At 38.0% G+C, this 23924-nt stretch overlaps 1 protein-coding gene across 3 annotated transcripts in view; it reads left to right on the top strand.

Annotated features, from left to right (window-relative positions):
- Nucleotides 1-22298, top strand: part of LOC126191476 (uncharacterized) — a 31918-nt gene extending 9620 nt beyond the window's left edge. For all 3 annotated transcript variants that reach the window (XM_049932359.1, XM_049932358.1, XM_049932360.1), the window contains one exon: nt 19519-22298. In XM_049932359.1, coding sequence (XP_049788316.1) covers nt 19519-21637 — 2119 coding nt within the window. In that variant the 3' untranslated portion in view covers nt 21638-22298. The remainder of the gene's footprint in view (nt 1-19518) is intronic.
- Nucleotides 22299-23924: the final 1626 nt, after the last annotated feature.

The raw sequence follows: 23924 nt of genomic DNA, 5'->3' as shown, positions 1-23924 counted from the left end.
AAGAGTTGTTTCCCGTTCCTGTTGGCCTCCATATCCTCTCCAAATTTACCCATAACCTTTTCATACCCTTCTGTTCGACTTCCAATCCTGGCATTAAAATCACTCATGAGCCAAACACCGTCCTTGTCCTTTACTCTAAGAACTACATCACTGAGTGCCTCATAAAAACTATCCATCTTACCTTGATCTGTCCCTTCACAATGTGAATATACTGACACAATCCTAATTTTCTTGCTAGACACTGTCAAATCTATCCACATCAGTCGTTCTTTTACATACCTTATTGCAACTACGCTGGGTTCCATTTCTTCCCTGATGTAAAGCCCTACACCCCATTGTGCTATTCCTGCTTTGACTCCTGACAGGTAGACCTTGTATTCTCCCACTTCCTCTTCTTTCTTACCCCTTACCCGAATGTCACTAACAGCGAAAACGTCCAGCCCCATCTTACTTGCAGCCTCTGCCAGCTCTACCTTCTTCCCAGAGTAGCCCCCATTGATATTAATAGCTCCCCATCTCATTACCATTTGTTTGCCAAGTCGTATCTTAGGAGTCCCTGGATTGTCAGTTAGAGGTGGGACTCCGTCACCTCCAAAGGTCCGAGGCATTTTGCTCTGATTGTTGCCAGCATCATATTTAAAGTACCAGGGAAGCAGGTTGCTAGCCTTACTTGCCCCGAGTCCCATTGGGTTTTACCCCTAATGGCTGAGGGACTAACCGGTGGATTTGGTAGTCTTTGCGGTATGAGCACAAAGGTGACCACGACTCAGAATATGTCCGAGATGCCCAGCCTTATCCCAAAGTAACTGGTATCCCGACTGTCGGGACCACTTACTTGGCCACTCATACGTTGCCCGTGGTTCATGAACTAGGACATGACTACAGGAACCCACTCCATGTATAATGTTAGTTTTTGGAAAATTTAGGATTAGGCTATTTGCTGTGAACCGTTTGTGTACTTTGTTAGTGACTTTCAGGACTGTATCCTACATTGTGGAGTTGGGGCCCTTGATGAGAATACTCGTATCATCCACAAACATGACTATTTTTGCTCTGTCATTAATTGTAGCAGGTAGATCATTAATGTAGATCAGGAAAATCTGTGGCCCAAGGATCAAGCGCTATAGGACTCTGTATTTTACATTTCCCCAGTCTGAGTTTACTGTTACACCTGTCTCCATTAAGATAACTCTTTGCTTCCTGTTGTGTAGATAAGATTCTAGCCCTGTCAAAGGTTTGCCTTCAGTGCAATAGTGTGGAAGCTTTTTTAGCAATGCTTTAGTAAGGTCGCAAAAGATCCCCATTGGGTACCTTCTGAGATTTGATTCACCTAGAGTTGCATCTGTTAGGCTAAATATAGCTCTCTCTGTGGAGAATCCCTTATGAAAGCCAAACTGTGTACATGCCAGTAAGTAATTTTGTGTCATATGGCCACACATCCTATCATAAACTACTTTCTCAAACACCTTTGAGGATACTGGCAGCAAAGAAATGGGCTGATAATTGGATGGTACATTCCTTGACCCACTTCTATGAATGGGCATCACTATTGCAAGTTTCAGTCTGACTGGAAATGTCCCACTTTTCATTGCCTGGTTGCATAAATATCATAATATGTGACTGATTAAGTCTGCACATGATTTTAGAATCTTATTATATATTCAATCATATCCAGAGCTTTTAATTAATTTTATGATTTTTTTTCTTTTCAATTTCTTTAGGAATTATGCTTTTGAAATGAAGTCTGTTTTTAATTTTTATAAAGAATCCCCTCTATTGTAAATTGAAACCGGATGTTGACCTAGGTTTCAGTGCAGATGACCACGCCTTCTTTGGAACACACTAAAACTACAAACTGCCTTAAGAGGCATGGTCCAACATTAATACAGAATGCCCAAAAGAGCAAAAGACGTGTGTACCATGTCAATAGCAGTACTTAGCTCAAATGTCAGAAGCGTGCTTCCTCAACCCAGCCAACGCAACCCACCGGACGTTTGTAGTTTTAGTGTGTTCCGAAGAAGGCGTGGTTATCCGCACCGAAACCTAGGTCAACATCTGGTTTTAAATTGCAATCGTGGTGGATTATTTATAATCATTAAATTATTCACAATTGCTGATGCGCTGCAATGTTAAAAGTTCTCAAGTCTGTATTTGATGTGATTTGCATATGACTTAGTAGCTGTATGGCTTCTGTGGGAGACTGTTTATCCCTGATCTTTCAGATACAGTGAGAAAAAAGTTGTTAAAATCAGAGGCTTCAGCTATTTGATTATTCTTGTCTGAACCACTACCAGAGGACTGTGGAGTCCACACTTGTTAAGATTTTATGTTCCTATTTTTTATCATGTTCTATATGGTTTTTACTTTGTTGTTTGACTTGCTGATTTTTTCTGCATAATGCATTTGTTTGCACTTTCTCATTACACGTGTTAGAATTTTTACAGTATTTTTTTCTACTGTAGTTTCACTGCTAGGTTTGTACGAGCCCTTTGTTCTATGTAAAGGTCTCTCCATTTAGCATGTGTTATTTTAATGCAAGCTCTTATCCACTCTTTCATTTCACAACAGATTGATTTCATTTTTAATCTGTCTTTGGGGCAAGCAGGCCTCAAAGTGTTTGAGAAATAAGTCTAGGAATGAATTGAATTTCTCACTCATAAACTATTTAAATGTGTTGGTTTCCTGTACCTTGCAGGTGATGTTTAGTTAGGCAGAGCACATCAACAATAGTGTAATCTGTTTCTTAAAGAGAAAGCAGTAGTTAGTCTTTTTTATTTAAAAGGCTTCTTATATTTTGGTGAAATACTTTTAAGCTATTCAGATAATTTGTTGCACTTATGACAGGTTTCTTGATGTTAGATTTGATATGAGCTAAATTATTATTAAAGAGTGCAACGTTTACTCTGTAACTTTCCCTATCCTCTAGTCTAAAAAAAGGCTTTCTTTTAGTATTAACTACAACAGGAATATGCTGCAGTGGCAAACAATCTCTACTTCTCTTTTTTGTAGTAGAAGATAGAACATTTTTTATAACTTCTCTTGCATCTGACATGAGAGAATAAAATGAGATTGTTTTGATTTTGTTTTGAGTTATGAACTTTTGTGAAGTACATTCAAGTGGAGGCCATGTTTGGTATGGAATCTTTGGCCAGTGGTATTGATGTCCAGAACATTTACCGTATTTACTCGAATCTAAGCCGCACCTGAAATATGAGACTCGAAATAAGGGGGAAAAAAATTCCCAAATCTAAGCTGCACCTGAAATTTGAGACTCGAAATTCAAGGGGAGAGAAAAGTTTTAGGCCGCACCTCCAAATCGAAACAAAGTTGGTCCATTGTAATATGAGACACAATTTAGGTCAAATGAATGACGATACAGCTACAGTAGTTTGGTTCGAGTCGAAAGCTTAGCAGTTAAGCTTTACCAGGTAGCCATTGCTATGCGTCAGGCGCTCCGTCCGTATTTATACGGATACCCTTCCTTTTTCACATGCTTCGTCTGGTTTTAATCGATTGCTTATTTTGCTTTGATCTGATAAGTGCCGTTTTCAATGTTATAGGTGTTTACGTCACTCTAAGCTGAAAATGCATTACTATACTGTGTCATGCATTGTTTGTCGCATTCTGATAGTGCGTGTTTACGGCCTGTCGCTGCTCGCGGCATGGCTTGCTTTTGTGCGCGCTACCGCCGCCTACAATTAAAAAAAGAGAGGAATCGTCACATTAGCGAAACAATGGCAAGAGACTGCTATTTGTTGTTACTTACACTGCTGCTTTCTTTGATAATGATCAACAAGAACCAAATAATAGACTGCGTATGATATGTTCTGAACGAAAGTTTGGCGAAAATTTTTCTCCGTTTGAAAATCTTTGCGGCTGCTTCTTTAGTACATCAAATTCTGCACAGAAATTAGTCATCTTAGATTTAAAAATCTAGTCAGTTGCCGTGATTCATTTCTGACTGTATCACTATTAGGCATAAGAGTAATACGAATATAAACATGACACGATACGTATATTCTTCCGCGTTTGCTGTTGTCTCACTCTAGTTTCATAGTTTATTTGGCAGACAGGATTTAAATGAGATAGAAGCAAACACGAAAGAATACATGGCAAAATATTTATATTCGTATTATTCTTGTGGTGAAGAGAATACTGCATGTGATTCACATTTCATCAGGTTCCTATTAGCAACCATCTCTTCTCACAGGTAGGAAAAAATTCAGAACGTAGAGTTGGCCATATTGACAAAAATCCCAGTATTACCAGTCGGATTTTCGTAGTACATTGAAATTCGAAGATGAACAATACGGAATTTGTATTTACTTCGTTGGATAATGTATGAAAATGCAGTGGTCGAAACTCGGGCGGAGAAAAATGCTCGTCTTCCAATTTTTTTTTTTTTTTTTTTAATTTTATTTACTGACGCAGAGGTTTTGGCGCCAGTATTTATCTTTGTGCCTACAAAGGATGCCTGTGTAGCGCTACATATATTCGACGGCAGAAGTTAGTTGTGGCGGCACCTATCAACATTTTTCAGAACTTCCGCTTGCTTTGCACTCGATTCTAAGCCGCAGGCGGTTTTTTGGATTACAAAAACCGGAAAAAAAGTGCGGCGTAGATTCGAGTAAATACGGTATGTTTTCCAAACTGACTGCATACGTTAAAGAGCTGTTCATTTGCTGCACTGATCTCTTTGTTCACACATGATGAGGGCGATAAATCATATTGGTGCAGAATGTTGACATAAATAACATTTGTGTGTTACAGGTAACTGAAGCTCTTCTTTAGTTCTTGGGGAGGCTACTGAAGTTTCATTCCGGTTCATGTTGTTTAAGCCACTAAATAATGCACTTGCTTCCTTGAGAGAGCAATGCTCCAGCCTTGACAAAACCTGTTGCTTTCACAGTATCTGCCACATCATTTACCCAAGAAGCGATCCCCTGTCCCTGAATTATCACCAAGAATCACAAGCTTTTGTCAGGTGATTACATCCAAAACGTGTTGGTAGATGTTAACAGGAACAGCACCATGCGGAATTTGTATATCTTCGTGTTGATGTGTTAGAAACAGTAGTGTTCCTGAGAGCATTTATTGCAACACTCTGTATGTGGGTATGTTCAGTGTGCCCTACAAAAGCATTGCTGTCACTGTTGCCACCGAGCTTTTCAAATCTGCCTGTTATGGAAATATTTACTGTCCCATTTAGTATATCAGTACACAGATTGCACTTCCAGTTTTTTTGTGAAGTTTTGATTTCCTTTCAAAGAGGAGTCTATCTTTGTACATTGAAAATGAAATTGAGAGTCACACTTCACACATACAATACCGCTTTTATCGGTTTTCCCACATTTTTTACATACACCATCATTTTTGTTGCCCAAAGTCCTAGCTTCTAATAACAATTCACTGTTTCTTTTAATATCGCATTCACTGTTTTTGTTTCTTGAGAGTGTCATAGTTATATTTTAAAACATTCATCTCTTCTAACGGCATGGCAATGATTTCGTCTTTGCAGTCTTCCATTATTGTTTTGCCAAGGCCATATATATTACACCTTTTGCAACACCAGTATTTTCATTTTGGATTTACGTTTACACATGTAAAATGATACATAGTTTTACAGTTGTGCACGTTATGCCCTTTACGCCGTGTCCTGCAGTAGAAAGGCTCAGATGTCTGCTCTCGCAGTTCATACAATGATGTGCTTGCTCCATATGCGATTTTATTTTTGCAATTTTGAGCCGCCCTGTTTCTTCTTTCAGAAACTTTTTAGATAATAAAACATGCAGTACACACTTGATCATGATACACATTAAATTTGATACACATTAAACACTTTTTATTATTTCTGGTGCACTTATTATGGGAACTAACATACTCACAATTTACACTTGATGCCATCTTGATCTTATGATAAACAGTCTTCACCATATATGTCTTTTAGTAATAGATGGTTTCCATAGCAGTTTTACTATGTTCCATGTGAAACTTCATGAAAATTCATTGCTCTGTTATTACACTCCACATTTTTCAAGCAAAACAAAGTAACAGCTCTTTCAAAAACAAAGGCCTGGCCACACTGCCTTGTCTATGGGTGAACGTGTATCGTATCACAGTCTGAGACTGCAACTTTTTAATTATTTCTTCTGTAGCTTTTAAATGCTGATTGAAGGAAATACTTTGTTTCCCACACAGAACCACCACTGGATGCTGTAGTTAGTTTAAACAGTACATTTGAACTTGTGGTCTTGAATTGTAGTTTAATAGGTGTGTGTGGTGTGGAAGGGGTTGGGGGTGTCAACCCATGTCAGTATATTCATTGCATTGTTCTGCCTCTATTTTTTTTAATTAAAATAAATTCACCTCTTGTTACTATTTGCAGTCATGCTCTGAATTCCATATGCATTCTGCAAATAATAGCTAAAAGCAAAAAAAGCTACAGAAAGAAGAGAACCAAAAGAACTGCACCCACTTATGTTTAATTCATTTGCGGCCCATCCATTCTTTATTATGAGCTGCCATAAAATACGAGAACGCATCAACTGGTTCTACCACTCTTCATTAATTTGTACAATTTTCCTTCCAGTGTATTTATTGTGCATTATTTTAGATTTATAATGACTGATTTTCAGGACTGTTTTCAAACTTGATCTGTTACCTCCTATTTGTTGAAGTTCATCTGCACTAGTGGCTCCAAGTACAATGTCATCAGCAAAACAAAGTTGGTTTGGATATGTTCCATTAACACACATTTCTTCACTTACAGAGTTTAAGAATCTGAAAACACTCTGAAGGAATACTGGGAATAGATTTTGTTGTATAGAATCTCTTTGCCTGATTTTATTTAAATTCTTAATTCATCACTCCTGAAACTGTAAGGCTGACACATATATTCTGTAGTTTACTCATATAGATTGAGTCAATGCTTTCACCCTCAAAGATTGTTAATACGAATTTATCTGAGACTGAGTCAAAAAATTTACCAGAATCTATGAATGCATGCAAAGAGGTATAATGTTCTCAAGTTCCACTCTATAATTGAAGACTTCAAATAAAGAGAGTCTTGAAGTGCCAAAATCATGACATTGAGGAAAATGAGTTAAAGTATGCTAGGTAATTAATGGTCGTAATTGCACTGTTAATGTGTTTTATTTGAATGTTAAGCATAGGACGTACCTAGTTGACAAAGTAAATTGCAAACATGTATTGTAATAGCATGGAAATCTTGCTGAATGTGGCAATGCAGCGAAAAACTCTCTAAGTGTCATAGTTCAGTAGTCGACAAAAAAGATAAAGTTAATTCTGTTTTTGTAAAACTGTTTGTGCTCATTATTTGACAGGTGCTGCATCATTTCAATCAAATCTGTTGGATGCATTCTTGTTACTAATGGGCTACGTTTAAATTTGTGGGAGTCCAAGCCTTTTTTTCTTTATTATGACACTTAGCCTTTTTTATTTCAAGTCTTCAGTTTCATTCATGACCTACAAAGTAGTCCGTGTGCTATGTCTACTTCTAAAGCCAGTGTGTTTCTTTGCCTTACTGAAATCCATTTTCTGCGTGTTTGGTGACAGTTTTACTGAATGTATGTTTTGGAAAAGAAGTCAGTAAATCTATGAATTTTATGTCTTGACTGCCATCTTTCATCTCAGATGGAATAATTACATTATTTTTCCATCTTTGGGGAATTGTCTTCTTCTGCAGACATTTTGTAAACATTAGTATTATGTTGCCTCCAACTTTAGTTACTTCTGTTGAATAACTATCTCCAAGCACATTTGCTTTCTTCACACTGTGAATAGCTTTACACACTTCATTTGTCTTTACTTTTGGTTTTGTTGTTGACCATCTGCTTCTCTGACTTGTCTCTTTAATTATGCTGACATTTAAAGAAGTCTTTGAATGATTGATCAGTACTCTCTGTTGTTAATTACTGTGCCAGTGCCATCTTAACTGGAGGAATGGGAGCTTACTCAACATCAGTTTGTAAGATCTGTGAAGTCCTTGTTGAAATACAAACTGTGAAAGGAGTAAAAGTAGCCATACACCATGTAGCCAAGATTTTGAGCGTCAACAGACACAACATTTGGACAATGTATTTTCTCAAAAATAAAATGAACAATCACATGCATGGCTACATTGCCCCAGTGCTGATCCAGACTGAAACAATTTTCTGTGTTGTTTTTCCATACTCTTACTGTTAATCTTGATAAATTTTTGTTTATAATAGATGACATTATGGTAACAACTTACCGTGTAGTGGAGGTGTTGAGTAGTTGGGGGGTTCATAAACAAGATTTGAAAACATTGCTAAGCTTTAGAGTGATATCATACCTTCGGAGCTACAAGTACAGACCCCCCCCCCCCTGCTCTACAAGCCTGTATGAATACTTTTTTTAAATCTATGAATGAAATGAATACCTCTTTGTTTCTATACTTGTAATACTCCATTATTAGTTTTAGGCTAAGAATTTGGTCTGAGCAGCTTCTGTATGATAGAAATCCTCCTCAATCTTCTCCAAGTTGTGGTTCCAGAATGTTTTTGATCCTATTGTAAATTATGCGGGAGAAAATTTTGTATGTGCAGTCCAGAAGGGTTATGCATATGTAATTATCTGGGTTGGTTCTATCTCCTTTTTTTAAATAATGGATGGATTATTCCTGAGGTCCAGTGCTCTGGAATTTTCTCTGTGATCCACATTTCAATTAGATGTTGGTGGATATTTATGATCACAGCTTTTCCAGCATTCTTCCAGATTTCTGCAGTTACATGGTCTTAAACACATGCCTTGTAATTTTTTTAGTTCCTGAATTGCGACTTCTACCTCACTCACAGTTAGAGGGTATATTAGCTCTGAGGTGGTTAAAATAGGTGCTTGAGTGTCTACTTGAAATGTTTCTAGTGGGTCATCACAATTTAAAAGTTTGTTGAAAGTCTGCAAGGATCTCTGCATTTTCTTGATTACTGTGTGCAAACTTTGTTGACTTATCTCTCAGCATCAGTGTTGAGGACTCATACTTTTTAAGATATCTCCCAAAGATTTTGTAATAATCTCTTGACTGTTTCTTGTGGAAGTTCTCTCTTTTCTAGGGTATTTTTTTAAGATGTTTGTATTTTGTCTGTCTGATGATTTTATGGGTTGACTTCCTTTGTTTAATTAGTTCTAGATGTGATTCTTCAGACTTTTGGGCTTGATGCGTTGTCCAAACTTGGTGTATTCTTTCTAATGCCTGGTCACATTCTTCGTTCCACCACTCATGTTTCTTCCTGGGATTTATTGGAACCACCTCTTCTGCTATGGATTTTAATTTGGTGGTTAATTCTTCTAGTGTATTATAGTTGATAGATCCTTCACCTGATTTCCTGGTGTATTCCACATTTTTGGTTAAGATGGTTGGGTAGAATTTTCTTCTAGTTTTTTTTCTGAGGTCTTTTCTGTAGCATTGGTGTTAATTTTATTTTGATCTTCACAACATAGTGATCTGACCCTGAGTCTGCACCCCTTAAAACTTTGAAGTTGTAGATTTCATAATGGTGAAATTTATCCATGCATACATTGCTCAGTTGCCATTCGCCCTTTCAGAAATCAGGGTGTTTCCAGGTTTTTAATTTGTGATGTTTCCTTTTAAAACATGTTGATTTTGAGACTAGTTATGGTTTCTTTTTTGTCCGTCAGAGTATTATTTTTCTGATTGGTGGGAGCATGTGCATTGATAATTGTGTATGTCTTATTTTCAAATTTCAAAGGTAGAGTTGCTAGTCTGCCGGGCTGCGATTTGAATTGTATGATAGTCAATAATTTTGAGATCTATAAGAAAACCATTGTCAAATTGTGGGCAGTTCTTGATGACTATTTTTCCAGGGATTCCTTTATAAAGTCAGTATGTCTGTGATTCCATAGGGTCTTGATCGCTGTTTCTGATTTCTTGAAGAACCATGATTACAATTTGATGTTTCTTCATGACATCATTAACAATTTTTAATTTTACAGCTTGGCACAAGGAGTTAACATTGTGTATCAAGAATAATGAGATTTTATTAGGTTTAATCCTTTGATGTTTTTCAGTTTGTGCCGATTGTTGAGTTTCTAGATGCTCCGATCCATCATTATCTTCTGAATGACAGCCCACCAAATCTGAATGCTGTCTTTCCTCCAATTTATGGTTGCAATCAGTGGAAGTATTCTTCAAAAGACTGTTCATGGTCGACTGTCTAAGGTGTCACCTTGGTGCAAAGATAAATCCTCGAATTACAATTCCGAACGTCATTCAGAAAGGTGATGATGAAAGATCACAACATGAAATTGTGAAGACAGAAAGCATTGAAGAAATTGGCCAAAGAAAGACAAGGGCCATTAAAGGGCACGAAAATGTAGACACCATAGGCCTCCATTTGTAATACTAGCAGGGTCAGAAAAGAACAAGTGTTGACGAAGAGAGGTCAGATAGGATAGGTGAAAGTGAAGGGCCTGATAAAAGTAAGTGGAAGCAATGCCAGACCCAGCTTGGGGACCTGTGCTCACCACACACGTCACACAAGATGTATGTCCCTGAGCAAGGTACCATCATTATGGCAATGAATATTAAAATTATAAAACCAAAGAAGACGCTACATTTAATTTAGGTGTAGGCAAGTTCTGGGCATAATCGAAGTCTAGAGAAAAGAATGCTATCATCAGAGACAGATTTAATTTCTTTCATTAAGTCTGTGCCTTTAAAGATTGATATGCTTTGGAATGCATTATTGTGGCCAAGATAGATACAAAGCCCACGCGTACCACAGTAGTACAAATTTATATGCCAACTAGCTCTGCAGATGACGAACAAAATGATGAAATGTATGATGATGAGATAAAAGAAATTATTCAGGTAATGAAAGGAGATGAAAATGTAAAAGAAGGAAATGTAGTAGGTGAATATGGATTGGGGTAAGAAATGAAAGAGGAAGCCTCCTGGTAGAATTTTGCACACAGCATAACTTAATCATAGATAACACTTGGTTCAAGAATCATGAAAGAAGTTTGTATACAAGGAAGAAGCCTGGAGATACTAGAAGGTATCAGATATATTATATAATGGTAAGATAGAGATTTAGGAACCAGGTTTTAAATTGTAAGACATTTCCAGGGGCAGATGTGGACTCTGACCAAAATCTATTGGCTATGAACTGTAGATTAAAACTGAAGAAACTGCAAAAAGGTGGGAATTTAAGGAGATAGGACCTAGATAAACTGGTTAAACCAGAGGTTGTACAGAGTTTCAGGGAGAGTATAAGGGAACAATTGACTGGAATGGGGGAAAGAAATGCAGTAGAAGAAGAATGGGTAGCTTTGAGGGATGAAATAGTGAAGGCAGCAGAGGAGCAAGTAGGTAAAAAGACGAGGGCTAATAGAAATCCTTGGGTAACAGAAGAGATACTGAATTTAATGATGAAAGTAGAAAATATAAAAATGCAGTAAATGTAGCAGGCAAAAAGGAATACAGACGTCTCAAAAATGAGACCGACATGAAGTGCAAAATGGCTGACCATGGATGGCTAGAGGACAAATGTAAGGCTGTAGAGGCACATATCACTAGGGGGTAAGATAGATACTGCCTACAGGAAAATTAAAGAGACCTTTGGACAAAAGAGAACCACTTGTATGAATATCAAGAGCTCAGATGGAAACCCAGTTCTAAGAAAATAGGGGAAAGCAGAAAGGTGGAAGGAGTATATAGAGGGTCTATATTTAAGGACAATAGTATGGAAATGGAAGAGGATGTAGATGAAGATGAAATGGGAGATATGGTACAGAGCACTGAAAGAAACAAGGCCCCGAGAGTAGGCAACATTCCATTACAACTACTGACAGCCTTGGGAGAGCCAGTCCTGACAAAACTCAAGATGTATGAGCCAGGCGAAACACCCTCAGACTTCAAGAAGAATATAATAATTCCAATCCCAAAGAAAGCAGGTGTTGACAGATGTGAAAATTACCGAACTATCAGTTTAATAAGTCACAGCTGCAAAATACTAACGTGAATTCTTTACAGCCGAATGGAAAAACTGGTAGAAGCCGACCTCGGGGGAAGATCAGTTTGGATTTCGTAGAAATGTTGGGACACGTGAGGCAATAGTGACTCTACAACTTATCTTAGAAGAAAGATTAAGGAAAGGCAAACCTTTGTTTCTAGCATTTGTAGACTTAGAGAAAGCTTTTGACAATGTTGACTGGAATACTCCCTTTCAGATTCTGAAGGTGGCAGGGGTAAAACACAGGGAGCGAAAGGCCATTTTCAATTTGTACAGAAACCAGATGGCAGTTATATGAGTCGAGGGGCATGAAAGGGAAGCAGTGGTTGGGAAGGGAATGAGGTAGGGAGTGAGCAAGCAGTAACGGAAGCGAAAGAAAAGTTCAGAGTAGGTATTAAAATCCATGGAGAAGAAATAAAAACTTTGAGGTTTGCCGATGACATTGTAATTCTGTCAGAGACAGCAAAGGACTTGGAAGAACAGTTGAATGGAAGGGCAGTGTCTTGAAAGGAGGATATAAGATGAACATCAACAAAAGCAAAACGAGGATAATGGAATGTAGTCGAATTAAGTCGGGTGATGCTGAGGGAATTAGATTAGGAAAGTAGTAAAGGAGTTTTGCTATTTGGGGAGCAAAATAACTGTGATGGTCAAAGTAGAGAGGATATAAAATGTAGACTGGCAATAGCAAGGAAAGTGTTTCTGAAGAAGAGAAATTTGTTAACATTTCTGAATGTGTTTGTATGGATTGTATCCAGGTATGGAAGTGAAACATGGACAATAAATAGTTTGGACAAGAAGAGAATAGAATCTTTCGAAATTTGGTGCTACAGAAGAATGCCGAAGATGAGATGGGCAGATCACATAACTAATGAGGAGGTACTGAATAGAATTGGGGAGAAGAGGAGTTTGTGGCACAACTTGACTAGTAGAAGGGATCGGTTGGTAGGACATGTTCCGAGGCCTGAAGGGATCACCGATTTAGTATTGGAGGGCAGCGTGGAGGGTAAAAATCGTAGCAGGAGACCAAGAGATGAATACACTAAGGAGATTCAGAAAGATGTAGGTACTGGGCAATGAAGAAGCTTGCACAGGATAGAGTAGCATGGAGAGTGCATCAAACCAATCTAATGACTGAAGACAACAACAACACTGCTCATCAGAATTTTTTGCCAAAAGCACATCACACTCAGCACAAAACTAACACCTAGCTGATCTTAATTGCCTAAAAGAATATTGACTTTGTTCCCTCCAACATCTGTGGTAAGTGCTGTACTTCATTTTAAGTGGTTTCCCCTCTAACTCATAAAAATTTTGTTTTAAGCACGTATAAAGTTTATGAACAGTTAATTCAGGATTATCAGAGTACATCCTTTTGGCTCTGGCACTGTTATAGTGGAAACTCCTCAGAATGGAACTGGGATCAGTGTTCAACAAGATGCCAAACATTTTTTTCTATCGTATTGGGCCGATTATGGTGTTTACTTCGTTTGTCTTCAGGAACAGCACCTGGAGTGTAGCAGAACTACCCCAAATAATTTTTATTGAATTTGATTATTGAAGAAAATATTACAGACCTTAAAACAATATTTGTGACATGGATATGTCATTGTTAACATAACATATCTATCTTTATTGTATTTTGTGCTTATCTCGGCCTCATTTCAGAAATCTGCAACACATATCGTAAAAATTTCTGGTGAACTATTTTTACGAATCCATTATGTTTTATGGTATATGGCCTGTTTTGTGCTTCAGGATTGAGAGATGTAGTTTGTTTTTTGTTTTTTGATATATATCCCATTAAGATTGCATCCTGAAGTCACTACTATCCCAAAATGCAACACTCAGTTGCTTCTCAATTCAAAAAACTTTACCAACAGCTGTATATTGCCCTATACACTATTTTTGTATTATCAAGCTTATCGTGTGGTGCCATAAAACTGGAACCGTAAATCTGAACCATTATGTAACTGATTCATATGAAAGGATGCCACCGACTGTCAATCTGTTGCATAATGATTCGGATTTAAGGTTCCAGTTATATGGCACCATTCGATAAGTTTGTTATTACAAAAATAGTGTATGGGGCCTGAAGATGGCAGTACTGAGTTGCCAAAACTGGTAGCATCTGATATATAGGCCTAGAATAAAATAACCAAAATATACGACTGTTGGTAAAGTTTTTTAATCAATAACTACGTATCAGCTGATGTCCCCTGGCCATAATGGACCAACAGAGACAGAACAGTTGCTTCTGTTGATCGATTTGTAAATTCTGACAGCATCTAGAATAGATTGCAACAAATATAGACTATGATATAAAAATAAGTATAACTGTATAATGCTGGACTTTGTCCACTTGAAGATATGGCAGAGGAAAATGAACAAATAAAACATAGACCTCTTCTTGCAACATGATTCAGATAGCTTGAACTTCTTGGCTGGTATTTTCTTTCCTGTGCCCACAGATATATACATTTTGCCAGAATTTCGAAGCTTCTTAGCAACATTTCGTTTCCACCCTTACGCATTGCAGTGTCATTTTAACCCTACACAGTTACTGTCATTGTCATCAACGATAATTTCTTTTTTGGAAGTAAGATTCATCACTAGCATCCATCTTCACAAAGTGGCCGCACCACTTGAACGATGAACTAAAGTCATGGGTGCAACAAAAGCATTGCACGTGATCTTCTTTCCAAAGAGCTCCTGCCATCTAGCGACATCATACGGAACTAATTTCCTTAAAGACAATAGTTGAATGTTTGAAGAATGCAATGCACGCGTTTACGCAATAAAAGCATTAGACATTTAACCCTTTTAGAGCCAGACATTTTCTCAAAAGATCATGTAAAAGTGCCATGCAATTTTACAGTAAAATGCAGACCTCTGCCATACTTGCAATAAAATCTAAACTAATGCATAAAGGAATGTAATTTTTTTTTAATTTTTGGGGAATGCTGCTGGCTACAGTAACATGTGCAATACACATTGTCAAAGAACATATTTTCAGAGAAAAAAATTATTTTCATGATGGGGTTTATCGAAAAAAATTAAAACTTTGATTTCAATTTACTCTGAGACCCATCAAATGATGATATACTCAAAAATTTTAGGTATATATGGAATCTCTGTAGTTTCCTTAACAAAAACATCATAAAGGAATACAATTTTTTTCATATACTAGGGAAAAAATCAAAAAGAACATAACATTACAAAATAAATTGTTTTGCTCTGATCGTGTTCTCAGTGCTTCAGTCATAAATCACTGACAAATGTGATGTTGCAGTTATGACAACTACTTGCACACATGCTGACCAACAAATGAAGGATGCAGTCCTTTCTTGCAACAAACACAAACTGTTCGTGAATGCCATTTCTTATCCTTCGTAGAAGAAACACTACAGTAGAGTTCCTTTCTCCCCGGAAGATTCTCTACACCATATGTTGTTGGAGCAGGTACATTTATATCTATTGCACTTGTGGTTGCCGTCCTTGCCTGAAACCACTGTTCAGAAAGTTTCCAAATGACTATGCTGTTAAACTTCAGCTGTGTCAATGTTTTGTTGTTGGGGTTTAGGCTTTCCTTATACAAAACATAAGCATTCAGCAACATCCTGGCAATTATGCTGAACACTACCTTCTTCCACATCTTGACAGTCCTCCTGTCATCTAAATAGCAGTATGCCATCATATCAGATGAGTCAGTGCCACCCATATACTTATTATGTTCAAAAATCACATCTGGTTTCTTGACCGACTGTCTGTTGCGAATTGTCTTTTCTGATGATGTAGCAGAGGATGATGTACTCACAAGGAGGACTGGGTTTCTCTGTGATTTCTTCTGCCTGAAGCCACAGAGAAGTATAAAAGATTTCTTGAAAAACTTTAGCTGACCTACAGCATAATTCGACAGAAGACCATGTGGCAGTAATATTCTGCTTCTTCTAATGGTTCCCGTTAAATAAGTGCTGACTGAATACAGCTTTTCTGCCAGAGGAATAGATGTAAAAAAGTTATCGCAAAACAGATGGTAACCTTTTTGCATGTAGCTCCCAAGAGCTAGTAGTTTCATGACGACTGCATATCCCAGGCCATTCTCTTTTATTTCGTTTTTGTCTTCATCACTTTTTGCACCACAGTATGCATAAAACCCTAGGCAGTAATTTACTACAGAATCACATAGCATCCAAAATTTGACTCCCCATCTGTGATGATGTTTATTGGGGAGATACTGGATTAGCTGTGAGTGCACCTTTGTCCCAACAAGACTTCCAACAACACTCAGTTGCTGGTGTGGAGTGTAGTAGCGACGGAAAACATTGTTGGTAGTATCCACCAACACTTGAAATTTGGCTGTTGGATCATATAATGGGTGACCAGGAGGGTGAAGTTTCGAATTGTCTACAAAATGTAAGAACCACAGCAACAACTGAAACCTGTTGCGTGAAAACATTTGCGAAAACCATGGTTTCAAAAGGTTTGCATCAGCTGACCAATAACTAAAAATCGTCGGTTTTTTTAATCAGTCCCATATTCAAAATCACTGCTATAAAAGCCCTCATTTCTGTTACAGTTGTTGGTTCTACTGTTTGATTCTCGAATTTGGCGATAAATGTGTTGACTGAATCACCTGGCAAGCGTATCTGTTAGTCTGTCACCTTAATAGTAAGAAGCTGCTGAGAAAAAAACAAATTGAAAAAAATCAATTGGTGTGGCGTTTGGTGGTATATGTTTAGGGCCTGGTAGTTCTGCATGCACAAAGCTTGGAGGGGGCGGATTATCTGATGCCTCATCCATTATTTCAACAAAAGTATTTGCACTGCAATTCAGTTGTGTTTGGTCGTCGTCGTCATTTGCTGATGCACAGTCGTCAGTTGAAGAAGAAAACGAGTCCTCTTCTCCACCAGACATCTCATAATCTGATTCAAGTTCTGCAAATCCTACAAATTCATCTTCACTTTCACTGCCTTTCAAATTATTGTCTAAATCATTCGTATCGAACCGCAACTTCTTACTTGACGATGCCATGCTGCTGCGAAATACTCGGTAAATATGCAACACCAGAGAAGTTTATTTTACTCGAAATATCGCACTGACAATCGAAAAGAGGACTGGTATGCTATGCCTTCGACCACCATTCTGCGTCTCAGGCTAGGAAATACTAACAACTTTGCCTTCAAGCGCGGAAAAAATGAACGAGAAGGGCATCATGATCAGATCGTATTTGGCACTAAAAGGGTTAACGGTCTTGTTGTACCCAGGTACTCAATTGTTCATGAGTGGTTTGAAGAACATTGTGGACAATTCGAGCAAATAATTTGGCCACTCAGATCACCCGACTTGAATCCCATCAAACATTTATGGGACTAAATTGAGTGGCTAGTCTGTGCACAAAGTACTGCATAGGCAACACTTTCGCCAGTATGGATGGCTGTAGAGGAAGTTGGGCTCAGTATTCATGCATGGACTTCCAATGATTTGTTGAGTCCAAGCCAAGTTGCATTACTACACTAAACCAGGCAATAGGAGGTCCGACATGGTGTTAGGAGGTATACCACAATGTTTGACACCTTACTGTCTAGTACCATCAAGGTCACTCATCACAGTCAGAAGCTAAGTAACTTGAAAAATGCTCGGCACCAAACGCAACTTCACACAATCATGTCTACTTTCCTGTCTTTGCACAATGGCAGGCAGCACACTGAACAAAAATATACTTCAAAATATTTTGTTGTTACACTTGCTGCTACACGCAGAAAACACAGTTTGCACTGCTAATGTCAATGCTCCCTTTCCTGACCAAATACTCAAAATATATCCATCCCCGAGCATTACAGTACTATTCTACAAGACAGGGTGTCCTCTGAAAGTACTGTCAAGGCAAGTAGTTGAATTATATAAGCAAGTTAAATTGTATAGGGAAGTTATGGTCTTAAAAACACCCTTTGTCCAAGTGTTGCAAAGGTGTCGGTCTTATAGGAGAAAAAAGTGTTTGCCCATCAGTGGGAATATCTATCAGTATTAGAGAAATTTTAAAGCACCAGTCCAGGAGTGGCAGTCACCCTGTATGAAGTAAAAACGATTATCACCAGTGCATGCAAATTTGTCCGCTTATGACCATGAGCTCTATGGGGCCTTGGCTTCAGTAACACGCTTCAGGGTTGACATTTTATCCTTATCACAGAACATAAGCCTTTCATGGTTACCTCTCAGCAGAAGCCAGTCAAGTTGGCTTCAGGTGAATTGTAGCATTTAGACAGCTTGTGTAATCACTAATAGATATTCACCATGGTATTTGTGAGCAAAGTGGACTGCCCCGTATTTACGCATTCAAAACGAATATGACTTCATACCATTTGTCAGTGCTCTCAAATTGAAGATATTCCTGAAAGCATAATCAGACTTTATCTGTATTCAAATGCTGTGCTCAAACATGGTGCTTTATTGGGATACATCAACACCACAAGTGGGACCCTTCATTATAGCAGACTTCTGTCAGCAAGCAATTTCCTCTTTCCACAGCCTCTGTGATCTAAATAGCTCTACAGTTCTGCTTGTTACCTTCACATACTAAGTCTGTGATTTGATCATGTCCATAGCAACATCATTAGAACTTTACCACCATCGGACAAGTATAATACTGTGTGACAGAGTTTCACTGTCTCTCTCCTTGGCTTGAAACCTACTCAATGAAAGATGCAACATCAACCGCTGCCGCCATGACCTTCTGTCATGAGTAGATTGTCCAGGTCTGCATACCACTTCGCATCACTTCTGATCGGACAAACAGTTCACCATACCTCTTTAATGCATTTTCAACATTGCTTGGTATGAACTGAATTTGAACCTGTATCTGCTAACCCATAGCTAATGATATTGTGGGATGGATCCATCACTAATTAAATGTCTCCTTCAAATGCTGCAGAACTAAGGACTGACAAGCCACCCTTCTCTATTGGACCTCCGAAGCACTTTGGAAGAGGTTCTCAGTGTAAAATCTTTGATTATATTCATAGCGTTTCCAGACTTCACACAAATAAACTGAACATAGATGTTCTTTTGTATTTATGGTTACACACTTTTGTTAGTGTTTGTTGTGTTAAATAAATAGTATTTTACATGACACATGTATTGATAATGAACCAAGAACTCCTGATGTTCTACATAATTAAGTAGTGGGATCATTGTGCCCCTACTATTAGATTGTAAATTAACTTGGGGGTGGGGTCCTGGGATCAATTCCATCAGGTCAGAGATTCTCTCCACCTGGGGACAGAGTAGTATTTGTGTTGCCCTCATCATTTTATCATCATTCAAAAATTGGCAGGACTGGAAAGTGCAAAGCTTGCATTTTTGTATGGGAACTGATAACCATGCAGTTGAGTGCCCTGCAGACTGAAACTGTCATCATCATCATCATCATCATCATCATCATCATCATCATCATGTGTAAATTAACTCACTGTAAAGCTTGGCATTATTTGTTTTCTTGTTGCAGGATCAACAATATGCCATCAAATGGTGGCTCTCCACTTTCTGATGATGCCACAACAGACAAAAATCTTCTGTTAAATAACTGGGCACCATGTCAAACAGCAACACCAACAGAATTCTTAAATCTGGGGTTGGAAATTGCAGATGAAATAGAAATTGTAAAAAAGGCAAGTGAGGAGCCCAGAACACTAATTTCAACTACAAAATATGATGTCTTAAAACGGAAAAGACGTGGTATTTGTTCACCAGAGGAATTAGGAATAGATACTGAACATCCTTTGGAAGATATGAGCAGTCTGGAGGATATTGCTGCAACTACTGATGCAAATCTGCTCCAGAGGCCCTCATTTTCAGCTATTCATGAAATTGGAATAGACCCTGCATTGGCTGATGGTAAAAATACAGTGATATTAGATGAAATGACAAGACAGAAACGCCGTGCTATCTGTTCTCCCATTGACTTCGATGTTTTCAATAGTGCACATGATATGCAAAATAACAAGGAGGAGAATGTTTTATCGATGTCAGTTGCTGATGCATCTACAGAAAGTGGTGGTGAAATTCTTTGTGAACAATTTTCAGGTACAGTAACAGAAAAGAAGTGTGAGACTGAACCTTGTAATGTAAATCACCAAGATGTGCCTCCAGGTGGAAGTGAAGATGCGCCAAGTGAAATACTTTCAGTACCAAGTGAAGTGCTCTCAGCTCATGACTACGAGAATATCTGTGCTGTAAACATTGCAAGAGAAGCTTGGGGTTTACGTTCTTGGCGTGGTTATTCCGACATAGAGACCTGGTTGCATGATGACAGTGTAGTGAGAGACAGAAGACGAGATACTCTCACCAGCACAGTAACCACAATTACTTCGGCATCTTCAGACAATTCGACGACAAGTGGGGAACCATTAGCTGTCACTATTTCTCCACCTCCAATTCCCTGCAGGCGACCTAATGTGGGAATTAGAGCACAACGTTCGAGGCAAGATGATTACCTTGATACATTGGTTGATGACTTGGCAGAATGTGAAAGAAATCATAACTTACCAGATTTTGTTTCTGAGCAAGATGAGTTCAATGTATTCATTGCTCGTCCTTATGTTATCGATCAGAATGGAGCCTTCCATCCTGTTACAACACTGGACACTATCATGGAAGAACATGAAGAGTCAAGTACCGAAGCAGGTGACTCTATTAAACTCCGCAGGAGGCATGATTCAGCCAGCACACTGGTTGCTACTATAGATGAGATTCGGCGTGGCAGTTCTCTTTGTAACTTATACAACTCAACATGGGACAGCAGAAGCTGCAGTTCTGCAAGCACATTGAGTGGTAGCCCACAAAAGTCTCCCAGCAAGAACAAATTTCCTTTTGATTCCGTTTACAGCACCTCGTTGCCATCACTTCCCAGTTCTTCCTTGAGTACAAATCCATATTCTCCAGTCACTCGTGACTCTCACTTGATTTCAAAGTTGCATGATTCATTAAATGATGATTGCAGAGTATCTTCAAAGATGGTTCCCAGTACCATGTCCCATGGACCAGAAATCGTTTTGGATGCAGTATCATATTTATCATCTCCTGATTCAGTTGCAGAACATTCAGCTCAGCAGCAAGCTTCCTGTGCAGAGGCAAAGAAGACTGGAAAATCAAATAGAATTAGAAGAAAATTTTCTTTACTGAGAGAAAAATTTGAACATAAAGAAACCGATCATGATATAAGTCAGCAGTTAGACACTTTCACTTCAGCAGATGTCAAAAATTGTACAAAACCAATTTCAGATTTCTGTGTGACTGTGAAAAATGATATTGTGCTTGATATATCAGCTGAAAAGATGGAAGAACCATCAGATAAGGAAAACGTAATTCCAGCAGTCACATCTCGTATCAAACAGTGGAACAGTATTTTGAAAGGTCAGAATACAGATCAGAGACTACACTTAGAAGTGCCTAGTGTACGTGGTGAAACAGAAAGGGAAACTAGTAAACCAGTGAAGGTAGGCTACTTAAATTTGAAAGAGAGGAGGAGTGTTTTCTTAAAACAAGTCTTGTCTCCACCTAGATTTCAAAGTAAACCCAAGAGGACTTCTTTGTCAGCAGCATGGAAGGGTGTTTATGTGTCATAAGTTCGTATCTTAGAAGGGAAATATGTTTGACGTAGCAAACATGTTATCAGTACAAAGATAGTCTCCTTAGACGTACAAAAATAGTGCCTCAGTACTGTGCTGCCTTTTCTTTTAAAGTTGTAACAAGACAAACTACAAGTTTACTGTTGTATCAAAAACATTATAAATTAAACATATTTAAATTTGGTTTCAAGGTGCAAAACATTTAAAATGTGTAATTTATGAATACATACATCACAATGGTGATGTAATAAATGGTGCTATATTTTTATTTATATTTGAGTACTTACCTGTAAATAAGATTTTTCTATGAATGTTTTATGTGTAATATACAAAACTGCTTTTATATTTTACTGATACTGGTATGTGATTTTTGTCACATTGTACAGTTTATTTATCAGTGCTTTCTACTGACGCTAATGTACAATATTGCTCGATGAAAATGTATTTATGAGTTTGATCACTGATATTTGTAAATCATCTTGTTTGTGAAGTTATAAAAAAAAACTGATTGAAGTGTTGAATTGTTCACATCTTTTATATTTTCTAATAAGTCAACAGATATGTTACCATACAATCATCGGTAGAGAGCCTGATTATGTGTTGTGGAGATTTTGTGTGTGTGTGTGTGTGTGTGTGTGTGTGTGTGTGTGTGTGTGTGTGTGTGTGTGTGTGTGTGTGTTAGGATAGATTTTGTGTGTGTGTGTGTGTGTGTGTGTGTGTGTGTGTGTTAGGATACAAAATAGAGAGAATTAGTGCTTATTGTATCTGTTGGTCTTATTTTCAATAAATGCCAATTTTTAATAAATTACGGCCTTTTTTGTTTGTAGAAGGAAAGCTTTTGTTTCATAAGCATAAACTTACATATGAGCAAGTGACTAAGATTTAAATAATAATTTTTTATGTATACAGCATCTAAGCAACTATTTTTTGCATGAAAAGAAAAATTCAGCTCAGAATGTTGCCAAAATTACTGAGACAGAGATGCAGAGCAGTTGTTACCTACACTAGGAACAGCTCCCGTATTCAAAACTGAAACATGTGGCCTTCTTTAGAAAGGAATGCTGAATTTATTAGAGAACGTGTATCAGCCCCAGACTATGTGGAGCCTGCCCATCTCGAGAGGGAGGGAGTCAGAGTTTTCTCACCTGTTCTGAAAATAACTGTTGGGTCTTTGTGATATTAACTATGAGGACAGTCCTAAAAGTAAAATCTCCAATATTTTTAGATATGCAGACAACCTTTTATTTCCTGTAATAGTTACAGCATTTTAAAGATTGAAGAATGCTTTATTAATACTACAGCAGAGTTTCGATAGTTTGAGCTCAATGGGAGTGGGACCTCATCGATTTGTCGAAAACTTGGACTGTCAAAATTGTATGTGGAAGAAAGAAATAAAACACAGTTCAAATGAAAAACCCACTTCAACAATGCCTCATCTCTTCATAGTTTTTCAGTTAAGAGATTCTTCATAGCATTTCTTTCATGGGAACTGTTCCAATTTAACTCCATTTCTTCGCCAGTTACACGGTAATTTTGCCAACATGGTATTTGAGAGAAAGTTTTTTTATTCCCTTCCCAAGTTCAGTGCCTCTAACTTAACATTCAATGTCACAAATTTATTTTCTTTGTTGTAGTACTCATTTTTAGGTGTACAAGCAAAAACAGACAACAAAGAAAACTAAACATGACAACTGCAGTGTACTGACAAACCTAAAACACCACTTTCAATAAATTGCTTGCTTGTGCAGACAATTCAAAACTGGGAAAAGCATATGCGTGGGGCCATTGGCACCAACATCTAAGAGAAGTGAGTGGTTTGACAGCGGTTGTCTTCACTAATTTACTTCCAATTTTTACACGGTACTTAGTAAACATGTTTTTCAAAAATATATAAAAACAGGTAAAAATCAAACAATGGAAAATCGAGGATGGAATGTAACAATATTAGGGAAGGAGAGTAGTTACTCACCATATAGCAGAGATGCTGATCGCGATAGGCACAACAAAAAGATTCACACAATTATAGCTTTCGGCCATCAAGGCCTGGTGAGGAGGGGGGGGGGGGGGGGGGAGTGGCCGAAAGGAGAGAAATAAAAAGAAATTAAAAGACTGGGTGTGGCGGTGAAATGACGGCTGTGTGGTTCTGGAATGGGGCTGGATGGGTGAGGACAGTGACTAACAAAGGTTGAGACCTGGAGGGTTACGGGAATGTAAGACGTATTGCAGGGAAAGTTCCCACATTCCCAACTGCGCAATTCAGAAAAGCTGGTGTCCGTGGGAAGGA

The sequence above is a fragment of the Schistocerca cancellata genome, chromosome 6 (assembly GCF_023864275.1).
Source record: "Schistocerca cancellata isolate TAMUIC-IGC-003103 chromosome 6, iqSchCanc2.1, whole genome shotgun sequence".
Classification (NCBI taxonomy): domain Eukaryota; kingdom Metazoa; phylum Arthropoda; class Insecta; order Orthoptera; family Acrididae; genus Schistocerca; species Schistocerca cancellata.
The sequence above is the reverse complement of the archived record's forward strand: the minus strand, read 5'-3'. Positions and strand labels throughout refer to the sequence as shown.